Source organism: Erythrolamprus reginae, chromosome 2, assembly GCF_031021105.1.
Source record: "Erythrolamprus reginae isolate rEryReg1 chromosome 2, rEryReg1.hap1, whole genome shotgun sequence".
In the NCBI taxonomy this organism is placed as follows: domain Eukaryota; kingdom Metazoa; phylum Chordata; class Lepidosauria; order Squamata; family Dipsadidae; genus Erythrolamprus; species Erythrolamprus reginae.
The window spans coordinates 279,322,692-279,341,419 of record NC_091951.1 but is presented as its reverse complement, the minus strand read 5'-3'; the positions used below and the strand labels follow the sequence as shown (position 1 = coordinate 279,341,419).

The 18,728-nt window shown below is 36.9% G+C and overlaps 1 protein-coding gene across 4 annotated transcripts in view; it reads left to right on the top strand.

Annotated features, from left to right (window-relative positions):
* Window positions 1–2,562: 2,562 nt before the first annotated feature.
* The window catches only part of LOC139162404 (uncharacterized), a 48,588-nt gene continuing 32,422 nt past the window's right edge, over window positions 2,563–18,728 (top strand). The window contains exons 1-4 of one of the 4 annotated variants that reach the window (XM_070742724.1): window positions 2,755–2,826; window positions 3,409–3,457; window positions 14,107–15,991; window positions 16,770–16,884. In XM_070742724.1, coding sequence (XP_070598825.1) covers window positions 14,107–15,991; window positions 16,770–16,884 — 2,000 coding nt within the window. In that variant the 5' untranslated portion in view covers window positions 2,755–2,826; window positions 3,409–3,457. The other 3 variants (XM_070742723.1, XM_070742722.1, XM_070742726.1) reach the window with 3 other exon arrangements.

The following is an 18,728-nucleotide window of genomic DNA, read 5'->3' as shown; positions in this document are numbered from 1 at the left end:
GTTTATTTGGAAAGCAAAAGGAAGGAGTAGCTCTGTTTAAGAATAATATTTCTATATTATGAATGTAACAAACATTCAGCAGTTTATAATACTGTAAACCCTAATAGAACATTAAAACAGTCTATTTAATTTTTCATAGTAGTGAAAAGCAAGCTTACAAAACTGAAGTACAAAAAGGAACTTGATGAACCTTGTGAAAAAAGGCAATTTCAGAGTAAGCAGGACAACAGAAGGGAATTTTAATTGGAAACAAAGGCAAAGCCACCTTATGGGAGAAATTGTTTTGCCTCCATTTAAGAGGGCATGAAAATGAAGTGTTTGTTTTACTTGCAAGATTCTTCTATTTGGAGAGGACAGGGAACAGTAGTGCCTTTAGGATGAGACAATTTGTGTGTCATCACACTTGGCCAATAAAGAATTCTATTCTATTCTATTCTCAACAGGATTTCCATGTCTTAACACCTCTTTTCTCATTTTGGCCGAATTTCAGTAAATAAAAAAGGATGACAGTTGATACTGCCTACTTCTAATCAATAAAAACTCCAATCAAATCCCCCCCCCCCCCAAAATCTCCAAATAGCATTTATGTCATTAACCATTCTGGGAGCTGCAAAGAGTCAATGGAGGGAAACGAGAATCAAATCCCAATCTTGCATGAAGTCTCCAATCGCGCTCCTTCTTAGGTTTCCAAACTCTTAAAACTGCAGGTATAGGGAAACTTTCTCCGCGCAAACTGCGTATGTTCCGCCATTCGAAGCCAAGCTTCCGCAAGGTTTAAAACAGTGCAATTCCTTCAGAACTTTCCCGCGGTTAGAAAAATGAGTTCTTTTTTTCTCAGAATCCGACAGCGCCCCCTAGTGAAACACTGCTCGCGCAAGGAAAGTTTTGCTTGTCCCTAGAAGCAGATGGAGCCCATTTATTTTGCAGTTTCCATGACTTGAAAAAAAGGAAATGGGGGATACAGAGATGTCTGCCTTGAAAATCCTGCCTGCCTGCCTGTCTACCTACCTACCTACCTACCTATCTACCTATCATCTATCTATATATCATCTATCTATATATCATCTATCTATCTATCTATCTATCTATCTATCTATCTATCTATCTATCTATCTATCTATCTATCTATCTATCTATCTTTTATTTGCACGCAGGCACACTCAAACATCAGCACAGGAAATGTGAATATGACATTTTGTGTTATTGTCATAAATTGTTTTGCAATCATTTTTACATCATGAAATATTGTCTGATTGCTAACATAAGGAATGAGCTGATTGCTGTCAAGTTTATATTCTGGTGACTTTCCTGACTTGTGGGGCGGTGGGTTTCTTTGAATGGGCTGTTTCATTGAGTCTGTCATCTGCACCTCTATAACTGTCTGGTTTGGTTCTGCAACCCAACAAAACTGACACAGACTTCAGAGGATAATCAAAACTGCAGAAAAAACAATTGCTGCCAACCTGCCTTCCATTTAAGACCTGTATACTCCACAGGTAAAAAAGAGGGCTGTGAGAATATTTACTGACCCCTCTCATCCTGGGCATAAATTGTTTCAACTCCTACCCTCAAAACATTGCTACAGAGCACTGCACACCAAGACTAGACACAAGAACAGTTTTTTCCCCAACCCCATCACTCTGCTAAACAAATAATTCCCTCAACACTGTCAAACTATTTACTAAGTCTGCACTACTATTGCTACTAGTTTTTTCTCATCATTCCTATCACCCATTCTCTCCCACTTAGGACTGTATGACTGTAACTTGTTGGTTGTATCCTTAAGATTTAAGTATTGTTTTTTCTTTGCTTATTTGACCCATATGACTATCATTAAGTGTTGTAACTCATGATTCTTGACAAATGTATATCTTCTTTTATGTACACTGAGAACATATACACCAAAGACAAATTCCTTGTGTGTCCAATCACACTTGGCCAATAAAAAATTCTATTCTATTCTACTAACGGCTCTTTGGCAGCTTCTTGATTGGCATTTTGTTTGATTATTGGTCTGAAGTGAACCTCGGAGTAGGATAAGGAGAGATACACACGGGAGCCGAAGCCCTCTTGAAACGCACGCTCAAAATTCACCCGATAGGCTTTATTGCTGTCATTAGGATAAAAGTCAGATATTTCGGGACGGGGTTAATGTGGTGTTGAATTACAACCAGCAATCTAGGTCATTTGGCGGGCTCGGGTTAGATTTCCTGCGGCCGGGTTCGGAGGAGAAAGGAGGAGGAGGGAAAAGACGGGTCGCATGAAAAATAATAGTCTACGGCAGTGTTTCCCAACCTTGGCAACTTGAAGATATCGGGACTTCAACTCCCAGAATTGCCCTCTGGGAGTTGAAGTCCAAATATCTTCAAGTTGCCAAGGTTGGGAAACACTACTGGTCTACGGAGTGGGGCGGCATACAAATATAATTAATAATAATAATAATACGAGAAGGGAGAACTCGGTTTAGACGCTCTCGGCAACGGTGAACGGAGCTGGCGTTTCTCCTTCTCTCCACCCATTTTTCCCTCAGCGGCCTGCTCCACCCTCGGTTGCCACGGGGATGGCGGGGGTACACATTTCCCACGGCTGATGTTAAGGGAGAACTTCCCAGCGGCTCCTTCATCTTTGGCGCCTCTTCTTGACTCTTTTTTTCCAAGGGGGGGGGGGAAAGGAACAAAGAAAGGAAAGTTCAACCTTGTAGTTTCCTTGACTGCAACCAAGCCGCGCAAGCAAAGCTTTTCCCGCGCAAAGGAGGCTCGCGGTTTCCTTGCCTTTTTTTTTTTTTTTGGAGCTTGGTTACGAGGATGCTACGTAGCGATGGAGGAGGTGGGTTTTACTACACGTAGCTCAGGCTCGTGGTTGGAGAGAGAGAGGTTTGTTGAGGTTTGTCGGGCCGAAAGCCGAACTGGGCTGCCAAATTGCTATCTGTTAGATATGTTTTCGCTTAGAGGTAGGGGTGGTTGGACTAGAGATGACCTAGGACAGAGGTAGGCAAAGTTGGCTCTTCTATGATTTGTGGACTTCAACTCCCAGAATTCTTGAACCAATCATGCTAGCTCAGGAATTCTGGGAGTTGAAGTCTACATGTCATAGAAGAGCCAACTTTGCCTACCCCTAACCTAGGAGGTCCCTTCCAACCCTGTTGTTCTGAATGAATGAAATTCTCTCCCCCCCACTTCAAGTCTTGCATACAGAATTCCTCAGATACATTTATTTTATTTTATACTCCTTACAAAAATAACTCAAGGCTGCGAACATATCCTACATACCTTCTAATTTTCCTGGAAACAACAACCTTGGGAGGCGGGCTGAGCTGAGAGGGAGAAACTGGCCACAAACCCCCCAAGCTGACTTTTTGTGGCTAAAGCTCTCAAGCCTTGAATCCTCTATTTTTTTCTGGTAAATTAGGAGCTGGCGTAAGAATGCTGTGTTGTCACACCCTCTGTGAGTCTGAGAAGTAAGATTTGAGTTTTTCATAAGATGTTTTCTCCCTCATGTAAAATGGAGACTTAAAATTGGAAAGTTAATATATTGTATGTTCTGTCCCAAATCTATCTGTCTGCCTGCTTGCCTGCCTCTCTCTCTCTCTCTCTCTTTATTTTGTCAAAACCTGTACAAAATAACATATAAACATAAACAAAACATAAACAAAAGCAAAGTAGATATATGTAAATGTGGACAATAGGACAGTAGGACAGAGATGGTAGGCATGATGGTGCGCTTATGCATGCACGCCCCTTATAGACCTCTTAGGAATGGGGTGAGGTCAACTGTAGACAGTCTTAAGGTTAAATTTGGGGGGGGGGGGTTGGGGAAAAAACTACAGAGTCAGGTAGTGCATTCCATGCATTGATCACTCTGTTACTGAAGTTGTATGATCCTGGTCTTAGGAATATTCACATGTGTATACTGAATGCTTCAACATCCAAAACTATCATTCTACATGGGAGATGACTGAGAACAGGGCAGAAAGTGTGGCTTTTCTACTACTTTTCCCTAACTTGCCACTACAGCTGCTGGTGCTGGTAGAAAAGGAGCAGAAAGGAGGACAAGGGTGCATGTACATCAGTTCAATATTTGCATCATGATAGCGCCATATGCTTATCATTTTTATGTCATCAGGGCTTGTTCAGATACCAGTGGTTCTAGCTTATTGGTGAACTGATTTAATATGTGACAACAGGGTGTTCTATTGATTCAGTCAGATATGTGACACGCACAAAAACTCTTGAAGTGTTAATCACACAGGTGTGACTCATCTTTAATTTACTTGTTCTCCTACAGATGCTTCTAGCTAGAATTTTGCTCCTTTAATCCTTAGTCAGCTTGGCTATTGCTTAGTAGTTAATTAATTAATTTTATTTATTTATTTATTTGTTTTGTCAAGTATGTATTTGTAGTATATAAAGATACAATGTTTATATACATGATACTAGTAAGAGAGAAACATTAGGTCAGGGAATGGAAGGCACGCTGGTGCACTTATGCATGCCCCTTACTGACCTCTCAGGAATCGGGAGAGGTCAACAGTGGATAGTTTAAGGGTAAAGTTTTAGGGGTTAGGTGATGAAACTACAGAGTCAGGTAGTGAGTTCCATGCATCAACTACTGGGTTACTAAAATCAAATTTCCTGCAGTCGAGTTTGGAGCAGTTTACTTTAAGCTTGTATCTGTTGTGCGCTCGTGTGTTGTAGGGGTTGAAGCTGAAGTAGTCGTTGACAGGAAGGATGTTGTAGCAGATTATTTTATGGGCTATGCTTAGGTTGTGTTTAAGATGACCTAGTGTTAAAAAAATTCCCCAGACCATGAGAATAAAAGCTAAAAGACCACATGATATATATATCATAGAAACATTTATTAAACATAACATATATCAACACATAACATATATCAACACATAACATAAAGACACCAATATGATAACACTGTATCATATCAGGACCAATTGAAGACACTCAAAAGGTGTACTTAAAAAGGTAAAGTACCTAACTTCAAGAACCATCTTTTATAGTAATTTCATGTCTAATTTACACCCCCTTCCTCTCCATATATGGACATATCATTTTCAGCCAACTTCCTATTTCTTAATGTTATTCCCAACTTTTCCTCAGAATCATCTATCATATTTGTTTTTCGGTCACCCTGATCTCTTTGGCTCATAACTAACTTTGTCAGCAGACTGGTTTGCAATAAACATGTTTTTCTCCATCTTTCGCAACTTCCTTACTGACCAAGGGTGCCAGAGGTGAAAAGTACAATGTCCTCTAGAATACATTTGTAGACTATAAGTTTTTAAGTATATTGCTTATACATTGTTTATATACTCTTTACAATCCCTACTCCTCTTTCCATCCGACTGATGTTTTACAACAGTCAGATGATTCACAGCAGTTAGATATCCTGCATCATAATGCGAACCTCCCTATTGGAGGGAAGGTCATTAACAACCCCTATCTTTTTCCCTCTTTTACACATTTTCTTCCATAGGACTGTCCCACAGTTAATACAACAAGGAATACATTTAATACAAATACATGTAAGCAAACATAATACAATGCTTATAATAACTCCTACAAATGAGTCTGGCAACCAAGAGTTGGGGTGTTCCATATGTCACTAGATGCAGCATTGTATGATTCTACTCTTAACTACAGTTCCTTGTGCTTTATTTCTACTTGAATAACTCATCTCCCATGGCTATATCCATATGTCTTTATGGTCACTCTATTTTACATTATCGATTCATTATCTCCCTTTCTATTGCACAGGTACAATACCTCATTTGCTTAAGTTGAGTTCCTTAAGGCATACCAGGGACGTATACTCAACAAATCATTTTATATGTTTATACTACTCCCACCTTACTACTCCTTGTATCTTATCCATAAGTGTGGGATATGTCACCAATTACATTCTATTCTCCGGGCCTTGATCAAACAATTTTTGTAAAGATAGGCCTCTAAATAAACCATTATCTTGGTATATGCTTATAATGGGGTACATATACCATTTCTCCACCTTCTGGGACATGTTTATGTAATGCCTACTAATACATGACTATCATGTTATAGTGTAGAATGATTTTTTTTCTGCTCAGTTACCTTTTCACAAATGACCCATTTGTTTACAAAAAAAAAAATGTTACCTCCATAAATGTTAGATTTGTCTATTGTGCAGGGCTCATCTCATCCAGTTACAAGAATGCATAAGCATGAACATATAAGTCACCAAATAAAACCCCACTTGTCTTAGGGCTTCAGCTTTTTTCCCTTTCCAGCAACTCTATGGATAATTGTGTTCACACCTCTTGCCTATATGTTACATACTAATTAGCTGGTAACATATTTCCCTACAATCACCAGGCATATTTTACTCTGTCCATTTAGGGCATCCCAAGTAATCACCCTTGCAAGTTAGATTTCATAACAATCTTGACTTCTTCAAACAATAGGGGACATATATACATTGTATCTGGATATGTTAATTCCCCTTTTCCTAATGTGTCTCCCATCTCCCTTGCTTAACTTCGTCTCATTTCATTCACATAGCTTATTGCACAGTTTTGCTAAGGCTACATTGTATAAAAATACCAGTTTGGAAGGTGTTTTTGTTTCATGATATAGCAATAATGATTCTTCTTCTATAATCCTTCACTTCTCATACAAAGGTGTGTAATCTATATTTATAAAAATATTACTTATAAATAACTTCCACTTCATAGCTAGTGGATCTGAGGCATATTTCCAGTTTTCAAATCTGGGTCAATTAATACTAGTGATTATGTTTGTGTATACAAATGATCATGTCCGGTATGGCAACAGAGCTGCTATCCTATCACCAGGTGATTAGATAACACAGCCTCTAATCCCATCCCCTTTGTGTACAGTATAACATTCCACAAAACAATCACCAACTTTATTATCACATTCATGCTGCTATGTATTATGTGTACTAGGCCCCCCCAGCGTATAGTTGCATGTCATGTGTATATGTGATAGTATTGTATACACTAACACTCTGAATTCAGGGGCTTACATCCACAAATTTACACAACATAAATGTGACTTATTCAAATATAAAAATGACAATAGCAAAATAAAACATTCCTATCCAGATTCACAAATCCACCCTCCAAAGTTCCATTTATGAAAAAAAAACATTAAAAGGTTTCTTAGTCCTTCTTTCTCTCACTCTGCTTCCGGGAGACACTGATAAACTGACAAAGTCCATTCCTTCATGCATAAAACCCTTCATATGTGTCCATGGCATGCACAGTCATCTCAATCATTATCAGTCTTTTCAATGGACATTCCCAAATAAACTTCCAGATGTGTCCTTTTAAGTTTTCACTCAGGAATCAGTCCTCACTCTTAAAATTATGCACTTGTAAATAAGCCACCAGCCCGTCAGACCTTAAACGAGAAAAAACTGGGACAATTTCTTTTTAGTTGTTTCAGAGACAATTTAGCATCTCAGTGCATCTCGTTCCAGTATTACACATTTAAATATACATTGCACAAACATTTATACACATACAAATGCTAAAGGTAAACGTTTCAAAGTTGTTATAACTTTATACTGCTTCTGGGATTCAATTTTCTCCCCAGCCTTTGCCAAATATACTCAGACAGAAGGGAATCCTTTTCAGTTCCCTATTCTACTAAATAGACCATAAAACGTGTACCTCTATCATTATTAATATACATTATTAATATACATATACTTTTCCATACCAAGGCATATTTATTTTACTATTATATTCACTCTTATCTTAAGTATTTATCATTACAAATGAAAATGCTTTCACCCATCCACTTAAAGGATTCAATTCTTACCCAAATACATATCTCAACTGCTGGCATTTTTTTTTTCCTCTATTCACTGAAATAACCAGCCAGCAGGTTACCTACTACAATTAGTCCTCTCATTCCTTTGAATTCAAACAGTACACTGAGATCCAGAAATACTCTCCTCTCCAGATTTTCCAAGTTCACCATTAAAGACCCTTTGGTCCTGGGAATTCAATATTACCAGGTTCACCTTGTGGACCAGCTGGATCAGCTGGACCAGGGCAACCATCAGGTCCAGTTGAACCAAGAAGACCTAGACCTGGGCTTCCAAATTGTCCTGGAAGTCCTCATAGACCCATCAGACCAGGTGCACCAGTGGAGACTAATATCACCACCTAAACCTTGTACCACCATATTTGCCATAAGACCCTGGATCACAAGATCCAGATTCTCCAAAAAGAACCTATTGAACCACAAAAACCTTGAGGCCCTGTTTAACCAGGTTCACCAGGCTCGCCTGGAGATTCCTGGTCAACAGGAAAACCAAGTAATTCAAAACAAAAAAAAACCCAGCAACACCACTAAAGCCAGCAGGGCTGACTACTACTAATATCAGCTTGTCCTGGAGTACCTTCTTCACCAGGTACACCAGATTTACTTTTGTTATCAACAGTATCAGGTTATTCATCCCAACCACTGTATTCCCTTATTTATGTTATTCCAATACCCATGTTTTAGTATATACACTCATTCACACTCAATCAAAAACAAACTTTCTTTCAAAATGAATGAAAAACAGTTATGCATCCTTTCATGCATATGTCCAACATATTTCTCACACTAAGTTAAATTATTTGACCTTCTTCTTCCCTACTGCCTCTTTTACAGCACCTCATCTTTACTCAATAATCCACATCTTATACAGGCATTTCTTATAATCAGTCACCCTGATCATTCAGCTTTATTTTTCTCAGACAGCATACAAAAACCCCTACTTATCACATACATTGCTTACTACCACTGCTTGTTAAATCTCTTCTATCCAATTTTGTTACATTTGTAAAGCAACCCCCTTTCACAAAACCTTTCCCAGTTCACTTACTAGCAGCTAAACAAAATTATACTATAAACAGACACCCTATCAGTCTATACTAATCCATTCAAATGCCTTCAGCCTCTAACACCTTCCTTCACCACAGGAAATCATCAATCCAAAACTATCAAAACTACCTGTCTTCTAAATCACAACATTTTTATCTAATATAGCTATACACTTTTTATTACATTCTGTAGCTAACCCAACATTTACTACCACAAACAACCCAAATACCAGCACTACTATTATAACAGCCAGAGTTGGAAGGGACCTCAAAGGTCATCTAATCCAACCCCCTTTCTTCAGCAAACAGCTCTCTACCAATTCATAAAAATGACAACAGGCAAACCGCTCCACTATGTAATCGCTGGCTTCATTCCAGCATCCTCATACGTATCATCCCACATCATATCTTCTAACAGTTTTCACATAGGAGTATTTCTTCATCAATAAACAATATAAAAAACACAGAACCACAATCCCAAACATATGTATAAACACTACTTATACCATACTGTACAAAACAACCACACTTCCCTGCATTCTCTCAGATTACAAACCACATTACAAACCAGAGAAAATAATATGTAAAAGAAAAAAATGTTGCACAATCAACATTCATACACTCATAAACTACTTTTTCTTCCCTTAAAACAGAGCCAAATCCAGAAATACGTTACCATACAGTGCAAAAATCTATTGTCACAGAACCAATTTATCTAAATCTACACGAGCTTCTCAGCTGTATTCAATGATGCCACAGATTTAATCCAGAAAACAATTATCTATCATCGAATTCTACTCAATTGTGAAATTTTTCCTAAAATGTTTAGCTTCCTTACGAGCATTGTAAAATCCAGCAACAATTGTCACAGCAACAATTAAATATTTTCATTTCATAACACCACAAGACTCCCTACCAGTACTTTATTCCATTTATCAGATTTGTGTACAATTCATAATTCATAATCAAAGCTTTTTACAATAAAATAAAATATGATTCCCCTCATCTTGAATCTCAAGATATCCTTCAAAATCTCCCAGCTAGCAATTTTCATATGGGCATACAATAAGAGACTATTACCTCCAACAGATATAAAAGGCAATTGTTAAAAAAAAATCCAATTCCTGCTATGTATCTTAACTAGGTTGTTTTAGAGATACAGTGTTAGCTTTTACTTTAACTTAATAAGTAATTACAAGTAACTTAGTAGGCTTGACATTCCATCTCAATGCTCTGATTTAAACCAAGATAAACACTTATATCAAAAAACATCAAAAATAGCCAGTTATTGTCCTCAATACTGGACTCCAGTTCATCATATGTAAAACATACACACTACTATACATAGAAAAAAAAACAACCCCTCTTTCATATCCACATCTATACACTAATCTTGGAATTCACCAATACGGAATTCCCTCCAACTGCCACATAAAGTCATTAAAAAAAAAAACCCATTATAACTCTTTCTCATCCTCAACCTCTGAATATACGTAACAACTCAGCCACAGAACTGCAAACCTTTCACCTGTGTATTAAACACATGCCATATATCCCAATACAATATTTAAATTCTCTACTCTCTCACATAACAAATATCCACAAATCCCCTTACCTCCAGCTGCTTATAAACCAAGCCTGCTATAATAAATTAATTCTCCTTCAAACCTACTACACCAAACTATCCCAGGAACAATAATAGCCCCTCAACAATTAACAACTTACCTCCTCAAAAAGAAAACACAGCCTGTCAACCCACTTAACTTCAAGACAGCCTCACATTCTCACATTCCTTGTCTTAAACAAGCAATACTATAAACCCTACACATACAGTCTCAACTCCTATTCATCAAACAAAACAAAAAACCCTTAGTACTTACCATCTGCTCACCCAAAACCTCTATCTTCGATTATTAATCACATTTATCAAAAGCTCTATTTCTCAAGAATTCAAAAATATCAGTTAGACTTCCCTACACCTCTTGCAATAATCTTTTCGCTCTACCAGCAATCTAACTATAACCATATGTATTACACTTCTTAAATCATACCAGCAAAAGGACAAAATATTACATAGCACAGCTGCTATCCCCCCATAAAGACACCATTCTGCTCTTCAAGATACAACTTACCAGCAGCCGTCATCCCTTGTCAGAGAGGGAGAAAGAAAAAGAAAGAAGAAAAACAAAACAAAACAAAACAAAACACATACTTCTACCACAGCATCTGCTGTCAGTTGTAAGTAGACGAAACCCATTCCTAGCATACGCTATGTCCTAAATTTAAAGTCAACACCCATATTTTTGTTCCATAATAAAACCCCTGTTTCATTATGACATAAACGTTCACCCTGAAGTGAAATATAAGCAAGCCGATATTCAACTATGTAAATATCCACTCTGATCCCTTTAAAACTCTTTCTCCACAGTGTCACCACCCAACATGTGTTTTAAATTAGTTCTCGTGCACAAGAACCCAGCACAAATATAGAGACATTTCTCTCACATGCTCTGCGTGCCCACATGTATTCAATCATGCTACTACATATCACCAACTCAGGATCAGACCCCTTGGCCACCTTTACTCACCAAGGACGCTTGCTCTCGCCGGCAGCTGCAATTTTTCCCCGGGAAACCTCTTATTCTCTTGGCCTCTCAGTTCGAAAAGAAGCTAATTCCTGGACATGGAAGCAAGAGAAAACCAGCCACTGGAAAAAACTCCAGTAAGGGCCCTGCCAGGTTTCTCTCGTCCTCCATCCAGGAAAAAAGTTCTCGGGCCCCACGTTGGGCGCCAATTGTTAAAAAAATTCCCCAGACCATGAGAATAAAAGCTAAAAGACCACATGATATATATATCATAGAAACATTTATTAAACATAACATATATCAACACATAACATATATCAACACATAACATAAAGACACCAATATGATAACACTGTATCATATCAGGACCAATTGAAGACACTCAAAAGGTGTACTTAAAAAGGTAAAGTACCTAACTTCAAGAACCATCTTTTATAGTAATTTCATGTCTAATTTACACCCCCTTCCTCTCCATATATGGACATATCATTTTCAGCCAACTTCCTATTTCTTAATGTTATTCCCAACTTTTCCTCAGAATCATCTATCATATTTGTTTTTCGGTCACCCTGATCTCTTTGGCTCATAACTAACTTTGTCAGCAGACTGGTTTGCAATAAACATGTTTTTCTCCATCTTTCGCAACTTCCTTACTGACCAAGGGTGCCAGAGGTGAAAAGTACAATGTCCTCTAGAATACATTTGTAGACTATAAGTTTTTAAGTATATTGCTTATACATTGTTTATATACTCTTTACACCTAGTTTTAAGCTTTCTAAACCTGTTTCTCTAAAAAAACCTGAGCAATTTAAATTTTATATTTTGTTGTGCTTTGTTTCAGCAACTTTGAGACTGGAAATCTGTGTCCTGCACTTGCTGGCTTAATTATTTTTGAATGATTTTTGAAGACTTGACTCTTGCTGTTAGCCAAGTTTCTCCATCCCACTTTTTCAAAATGCATAACTGGCCACATCTATTTGCATTACAGTATTTGGAAGAGCTTTGAAAATATATTATATGGAATATATTTTCAAAGCAATGTGTCCATTGCTTCAGGAGTTATTCAGGAGTCTTCGGAGAGGGGCGGCATACAAATCTAATAATAAATAATAATAATAATAATAATAATAATAATAATAATAATATTGTTTTATATAAATAAGATAGAACAGAACAGAATTCTTTATTGGCGAAGTATGATTGGACACACAAGAAATTTGTCATTGGTGCATGATGAGGATTTATAGTATTTTGCAGAGATTATAATATAATATTTTTTGCTATTTTAACTTCTGATAGGTGCAGCCTTATTGGTTTGAATTTAATAAAATTATGTAAAATATCATCATCTATACCTGCTGGGATTGTGCAAGCAAAACCTAAATCCCATATTTATAGGGGTCTGCAGCATCTGAAGGTTTCTTCAACATAATAAAATGTGCATTTATTTATTTATTCGATTTTTATGCCGCCCTTCTCCTTGGACTCAGGGTGGCTTACAACATGTTAGCAATAGCATTTTTTAATAGAGCCAGCATATTGCCCCCATAATCCGGGTCCACATTTTACCCACCTCAGAAGGATGGAAGGATGAGTCAACCTTGAGCCGGTGATGAGTATCTTAACATTAAAACACAAACTGTGACCCTTAAGTATTTGTGTGTGCAATGTCACAACACAAGTACAAAATCGGTGAAGTTTACATCACAGTTTGACATGTTTTGCCTCTCGGATACAGAGTGATGTAAGTGACAGGCACTCTGTCAGTTTCTGTAACATTGAGGTGAGTTTGGATTCTGAGTGATATAAATGACAGGCAGTCTGTCAGTTTCTGCCAACATTGAGGTGACTGGTAGTTTGTCATATACAGCACTGAGTCAAATATCCTCAACTTCTTCAGTCCTGGGGAGAGATAATAGCTTATCTTTGCATGAGATGGCAGGAGAAAAATGGGAGAAAGAATGGTATGCCGTTTTGTGAGTGAAGAGAAACAGAAGGTTGAATTTTTTTTCTTCAGTTGCTGAATTTAGCTTGGAATTATCAGAAAGCCAAAAAGTATGTCCAAGTAAAGTTCAATTGATCCTTCATAGTTTTTAAAAAAATAGCAGATTGCTTTAAATATCACTTGTGGATTTAACAGCACTATTTTTTATTTCCTGAAACATTGATTGTTGGACATATGACTACCTAAAATAAATAATATTTTTTTCTTGATCTTTTTTCCTTTTGTTAATAAAGTTTAATTCTATCAATTTAACTTCCAAGAGAGAGCCTTTCCCGGTAAACATTTAAAACTCAAATTGTCAGAAAGAGAAGTTAGATAATTTTAATTCATCATGTTCATTTCCCCCCTTAATTGCTGGTAAAGCATATTGGCTGTGAGCCCCCCCCCCCACCTTTATACACCAGCAGTAGGGATAGGATCCAAGACAAAAGCATTCTTTGGAAAAGATGTAGTAATAAAAATAACCAGGAAGCAGCTAAAAAAGTAACAAGGTAGACCAGGGTATATAAACTCAAAGGATTTATGGAAGACAAGATTTCAATCCCCAACATTTAACCCTTTAGATTCAGCAGTAGTTTTCTTCTTCAGATAAAACAGTTTTAATATGCACTTTTTTATTTCTACAGATGAAGCATCCGTCTCAGAAGATACTACATGCATCTATTGCTGATACTCTTGATGAAATCTCTGTACCATTTGCTCCTATAACTTGCTATGGAAAAATAGTGCCTTATTCAGCAAATAATAACAATTCCATACAGTCTAGAAGTTGTTTGTTGAATTTTACAACTGATAGTAAGATGGGCTTTGAAGAATCCAACAAAACAGTAAATGGAAAAAAACATTCAACCATTTGGAAGCTCTCTGAATTGACTTCTCTAGGAAAGGAAGAAAAAACAGCAAGAGCTACAGCTGGACTTGCAGAAAGAAAATGCATGAAGGATACAAGTATTTCAGAATTAGATAAAGAGCTACATAGGAAAAGCAGTATCCCTGAGATTCAAAAACTCAGAGATGTCAATTGGACAGAATTGTTTCTTGATCAGTCTCCTATTGGGGACAGCATTCAGGAAAGTAGTCAATCTGTCTTGGATTACTGCATATTTAAAAAGATGGCTCAAAATAATAGGGGCAAAGATAGCATAAATAAAAAGCCTGCCGCTTTTGATCCAAAACTATTACATGCAAACATTTTAAACAGTTTTGTAGCCTTTGAAAATAATTCAGAGAATTTTGAACAAGAAACTCCAGGGACTTTGGTAAATAATAGTACATTATGTCCTGAAAACATAATTTTAAATTCTATCCAGGCAGCTAAGGATAAAAATGAAAACTATTATTGGGCTCCACTCAATGACAGTTCAGATGAGGAGTGGACAAATATGACAAATAATAATTTAAAGTGGCCAACTATGGACAGCAAAAATTATAAAAACCCTGGTGACAATGCTAACTTTGACAATCTAACCATTATGAAATATTCCAGTTCATCAATGCCAGAAGATGAATTTGTCTTCAAAATAGTGCCTGACAGCTGTGAAAAATGGAATCCAGGAATGGAAACCTTGGAGATTCAAGAATATAAATGCAAGAATTTTACACAGATCCCAAAATATAAAGATTTTAGTGGAACACAGAATTTCATAAAAAGCAACCACGAAGAGTCTAAAAATGGGAATATCCATTTTCATTCTACGTTTACGGTTGAAAAAGATATGCTGAGGGATCAGATGTCAGATATTCAACCTCAGAGAACCTCAGATCAGAGGAATGAATCAAAATTACAGCAAAAACTAGAAATGGACAGGAAATATATCAGAGAACAGGATGTCAATTTTAACAAAGCTGCATATCAAAAAGATGCAGAATTAACATCTCCATTGGACTATTCGGCTATGCAAATTAAGAGCACTTCTGTGAAGCTTTCAGAAAACAATACTTTAACACTGAACCACAGTCTTAAAAGCATGAATAAGAGCAATAGTGACTGTGTTATGCTAGCTGGGCTACCCCAGATCAGTGATGACCAGGTAATACATAATAAGTCTTGTATCATCTCCAAAAATGAGCAAAGCTCTATAAATGATATTTCTGCACTTGGTCTCAAACCAGTAGATGGTGCTAAAGAGTTCCTCACTGCAAGTATTAAAGGGGATGGTCATGAGAAACCATTAGACTTCAGTCATAGTGAGGGCATTTTGGCCAAATATTATTTTTATTTGAACTATCTCAATGAGTCCAAAAGATTTCGGTCTGAAAATGCCCATCCGTTCTTTTTTTGTCAAGAACATGATTTTTTCAAAGAAGCCTATTACGATACTGGACCCTATTACTGTAAGTACGGTGGCATGTATGATGAGCAGACAGATGAAAATATGGACAATGATCTGGGAACTTCTGAAAGCAAGAAAAGTACTGAGATCATCAAACAGAAAAATCAAGATCAGGTGTTGAAGCCTCAGTTTGCAAATAGCTGCCCCAAACAAATGGAGAGAACAGGCAGTTTTAGAGGTAAAATTGGACTTGCTTTTTAAGTTGGTGAGATGTGTAAACTATTTTTCAATGTCACGCAGGAGCAGGAAACTTGATGCTTTAGACCAATGGTCCTCAACCTTTCTAATGCCACAATGCCTTAATACAATTCCTCATGTTGTGGTGACCCCCAACCATAAGTCTAGCATCAATTCTCCCAACAGAGCTTTAAGCTCATTGGCCAGAAGGTCAGAGGGACACCCCCACTATTAACGCCTGATCGGTTGGATTGTAAAAATATGTTCCAAGATACCAGAATAGAAGCTTTAGTTCCTAACACCATGGGAAATTTGTCTTTTCACATAGTCTTAGGCGACCCCTGTGAAATGGTTGTTCGACTCCCAAAGGGGTCCTGATCCCTAGGTTGAGAACCGCTGCTTTAGATTATAGTTTCTAGAATGTCTTACATTAGCTGTTTAGGTTGTCAGCAGATTAAATCAAAGCTCTTTGGAGGACATCTAACTCCTGTCCCATGTTACTTTTTCACAAACACAAAGTGCTTGTGGCCCCTGAAACCAACATTTCCACAGCTGATGTTCAGAGTTCTCCTTCCCTATCCAAATGTAATTAAAGTGGGCAATCCAATCAGATTCTATTTGCTGTTTCTGGTTTTGGACTCATTATATTCTCTTAATATGCCTTATGAATGCCAAGGATGTGTTTAAATGTTTATGTCATTCCCTGGAGGTCCTTTAACTGTTTGTTGGAATTAACTATGACCGCAGCTAATATATTCTGTGGATCTTTTTTTTTATAGACCAGGAAGTTTTTGAAAGCAGGAAATCAAGCCCCAAACAGGCTAGTCCTAAGAAGCACAGGAAAAGAGCCAAAGTATCATGTTCCTCTTACACACAGAGAGAACTGAAGCCAAGGTTTGCTTATTTAATATTTATTATTAATATTTTTTTTAAAAAAATCTTTATTTGGTTTTTTCCTTTAAAAACAACATACAAAAACATAAGACAAAAACATACAAACAACTATCACTTTTACAGCTTTTTTGTAACATTTTCATTATTATTTATACTTTTCAGTATTGCTATCTTTATTTTGATTATCTCTATATTAAATGGATTGAGTCTCCTATTGTATTTACAAATTCTATTATATTTTGATTATATATGTGTCTGTTTATTTACATCACAGAGCAAGAAAAAGAAGAGATACAATTTCTTAATTGATATTCCTGTTTTATAACAGTATTTGGAATTTTTTGTTTCATTCTATTCACTTGTACCATTTATCCCAAGCTTCATAGAATTCTGTATCTTCTTATTTAATATTTAATACAATTGTGTGAACAAAGCAGTGCATTTACAAAACGCATATCTCTTCTGTGCTCTGGTTTTCCATTTTTTAAACTCAGAATTTATAATAGTTCTCTGCAGATTGTTTTATACTTCATAAATATCTTATGATATCAACATTAGTCATTTACAATCACACTGGTATATATCAGAGGTGGGATTCAGTAGGTTCTGACCAGTTCTGGAGAATTGGTAGCAGAATTTTTGAGTAATTCGGAAAACCAATAAATACTGGTCCAGTCCCCATCTATTATAGGAGAGGGGCGGCATACAAATCTAAATAATAAATAAATAATAAATAAATTATCTGCCTCTGAGTTCCAGCTGATAGGGAGGAAATGGAGATTTTGCAGTAATCTTCCCCCAGAAGTGGGGAGGGAATGGGGATTTTGCAGTATCCTTCCCTGCCACACCATCAAGCCATGCCCATCACGCCACACCACGCCCACCAAGCCATGCCCACAGAACCAATAGTAATTTAAAAAAAAAATTCCACCACTGGTATATACCAGTCCTGAACAATCTTTCACTATTTAAAAGATAATACTGGCTTCCTCTATTAATGTTTTCCCTGCACAACTACTGTATTTCCATGTAATTATGAAATACTAAATTGAGATTGATTATATTGAGTCTACTGTGTAAATTTCTATAGTAATATCTTTAGTGTATTCATAGATGAAAACAAAAACAGGCTGCGGTAGTAGAAAGTACACTGAAGTATGGTAAATCTTGTTAGTATAAAGTTAATTTATTTATGTTCTCTTTTATTGCCTCTGGTTTCTTTTTCTCAAAGTTTTTTACGCTCTTCTGTGCTTTGCAGTTTTGTTTACCATAAAAGAAATAACTTTAAAGTGCATGCATGAATATAATGATCTAAATAAAAACAATAGATCTTGGCATAGGTTTTGTATCGTCAAAATGCATGAATTTCATGAGAGTGGTGATCTTAGCACTTTTTAAGAGTAAAATTAGAGAGCCTGTTTGGAGTAGTGGTTAAGTGTTAGGCGAGAAACCCGGAGGCACTTGAAGCCCCAAACCAACTGGGTCATCTAGGTTCGGTCACGCTCTGCCCTAGGAAGAAGGAAATGGCAAACCACTTGCAAAAACCTTGCCAAGAAAACTTCAGGAACTAGTCAAGACAGTTGCCAGAAACTAATTTAAAGGGACAAAAGCAAATTCAATTCAATTCAATTCAATTTATTAGATTTGTATGCCGCCCCTCTCCGAAGACTCGGGGCAGCTCACAGCAACAGTAAAAACAATATTATAATGACACAAATCTAATATTAAAAATAAATAAAAACCCTATCATAATTAAAAACCAAACAGCACATACATACCAAACATAACTTATAATGAGCCTGGGGGAAGATGTCTCAAATCCCCCATGCCTGGCGGTATAGGTG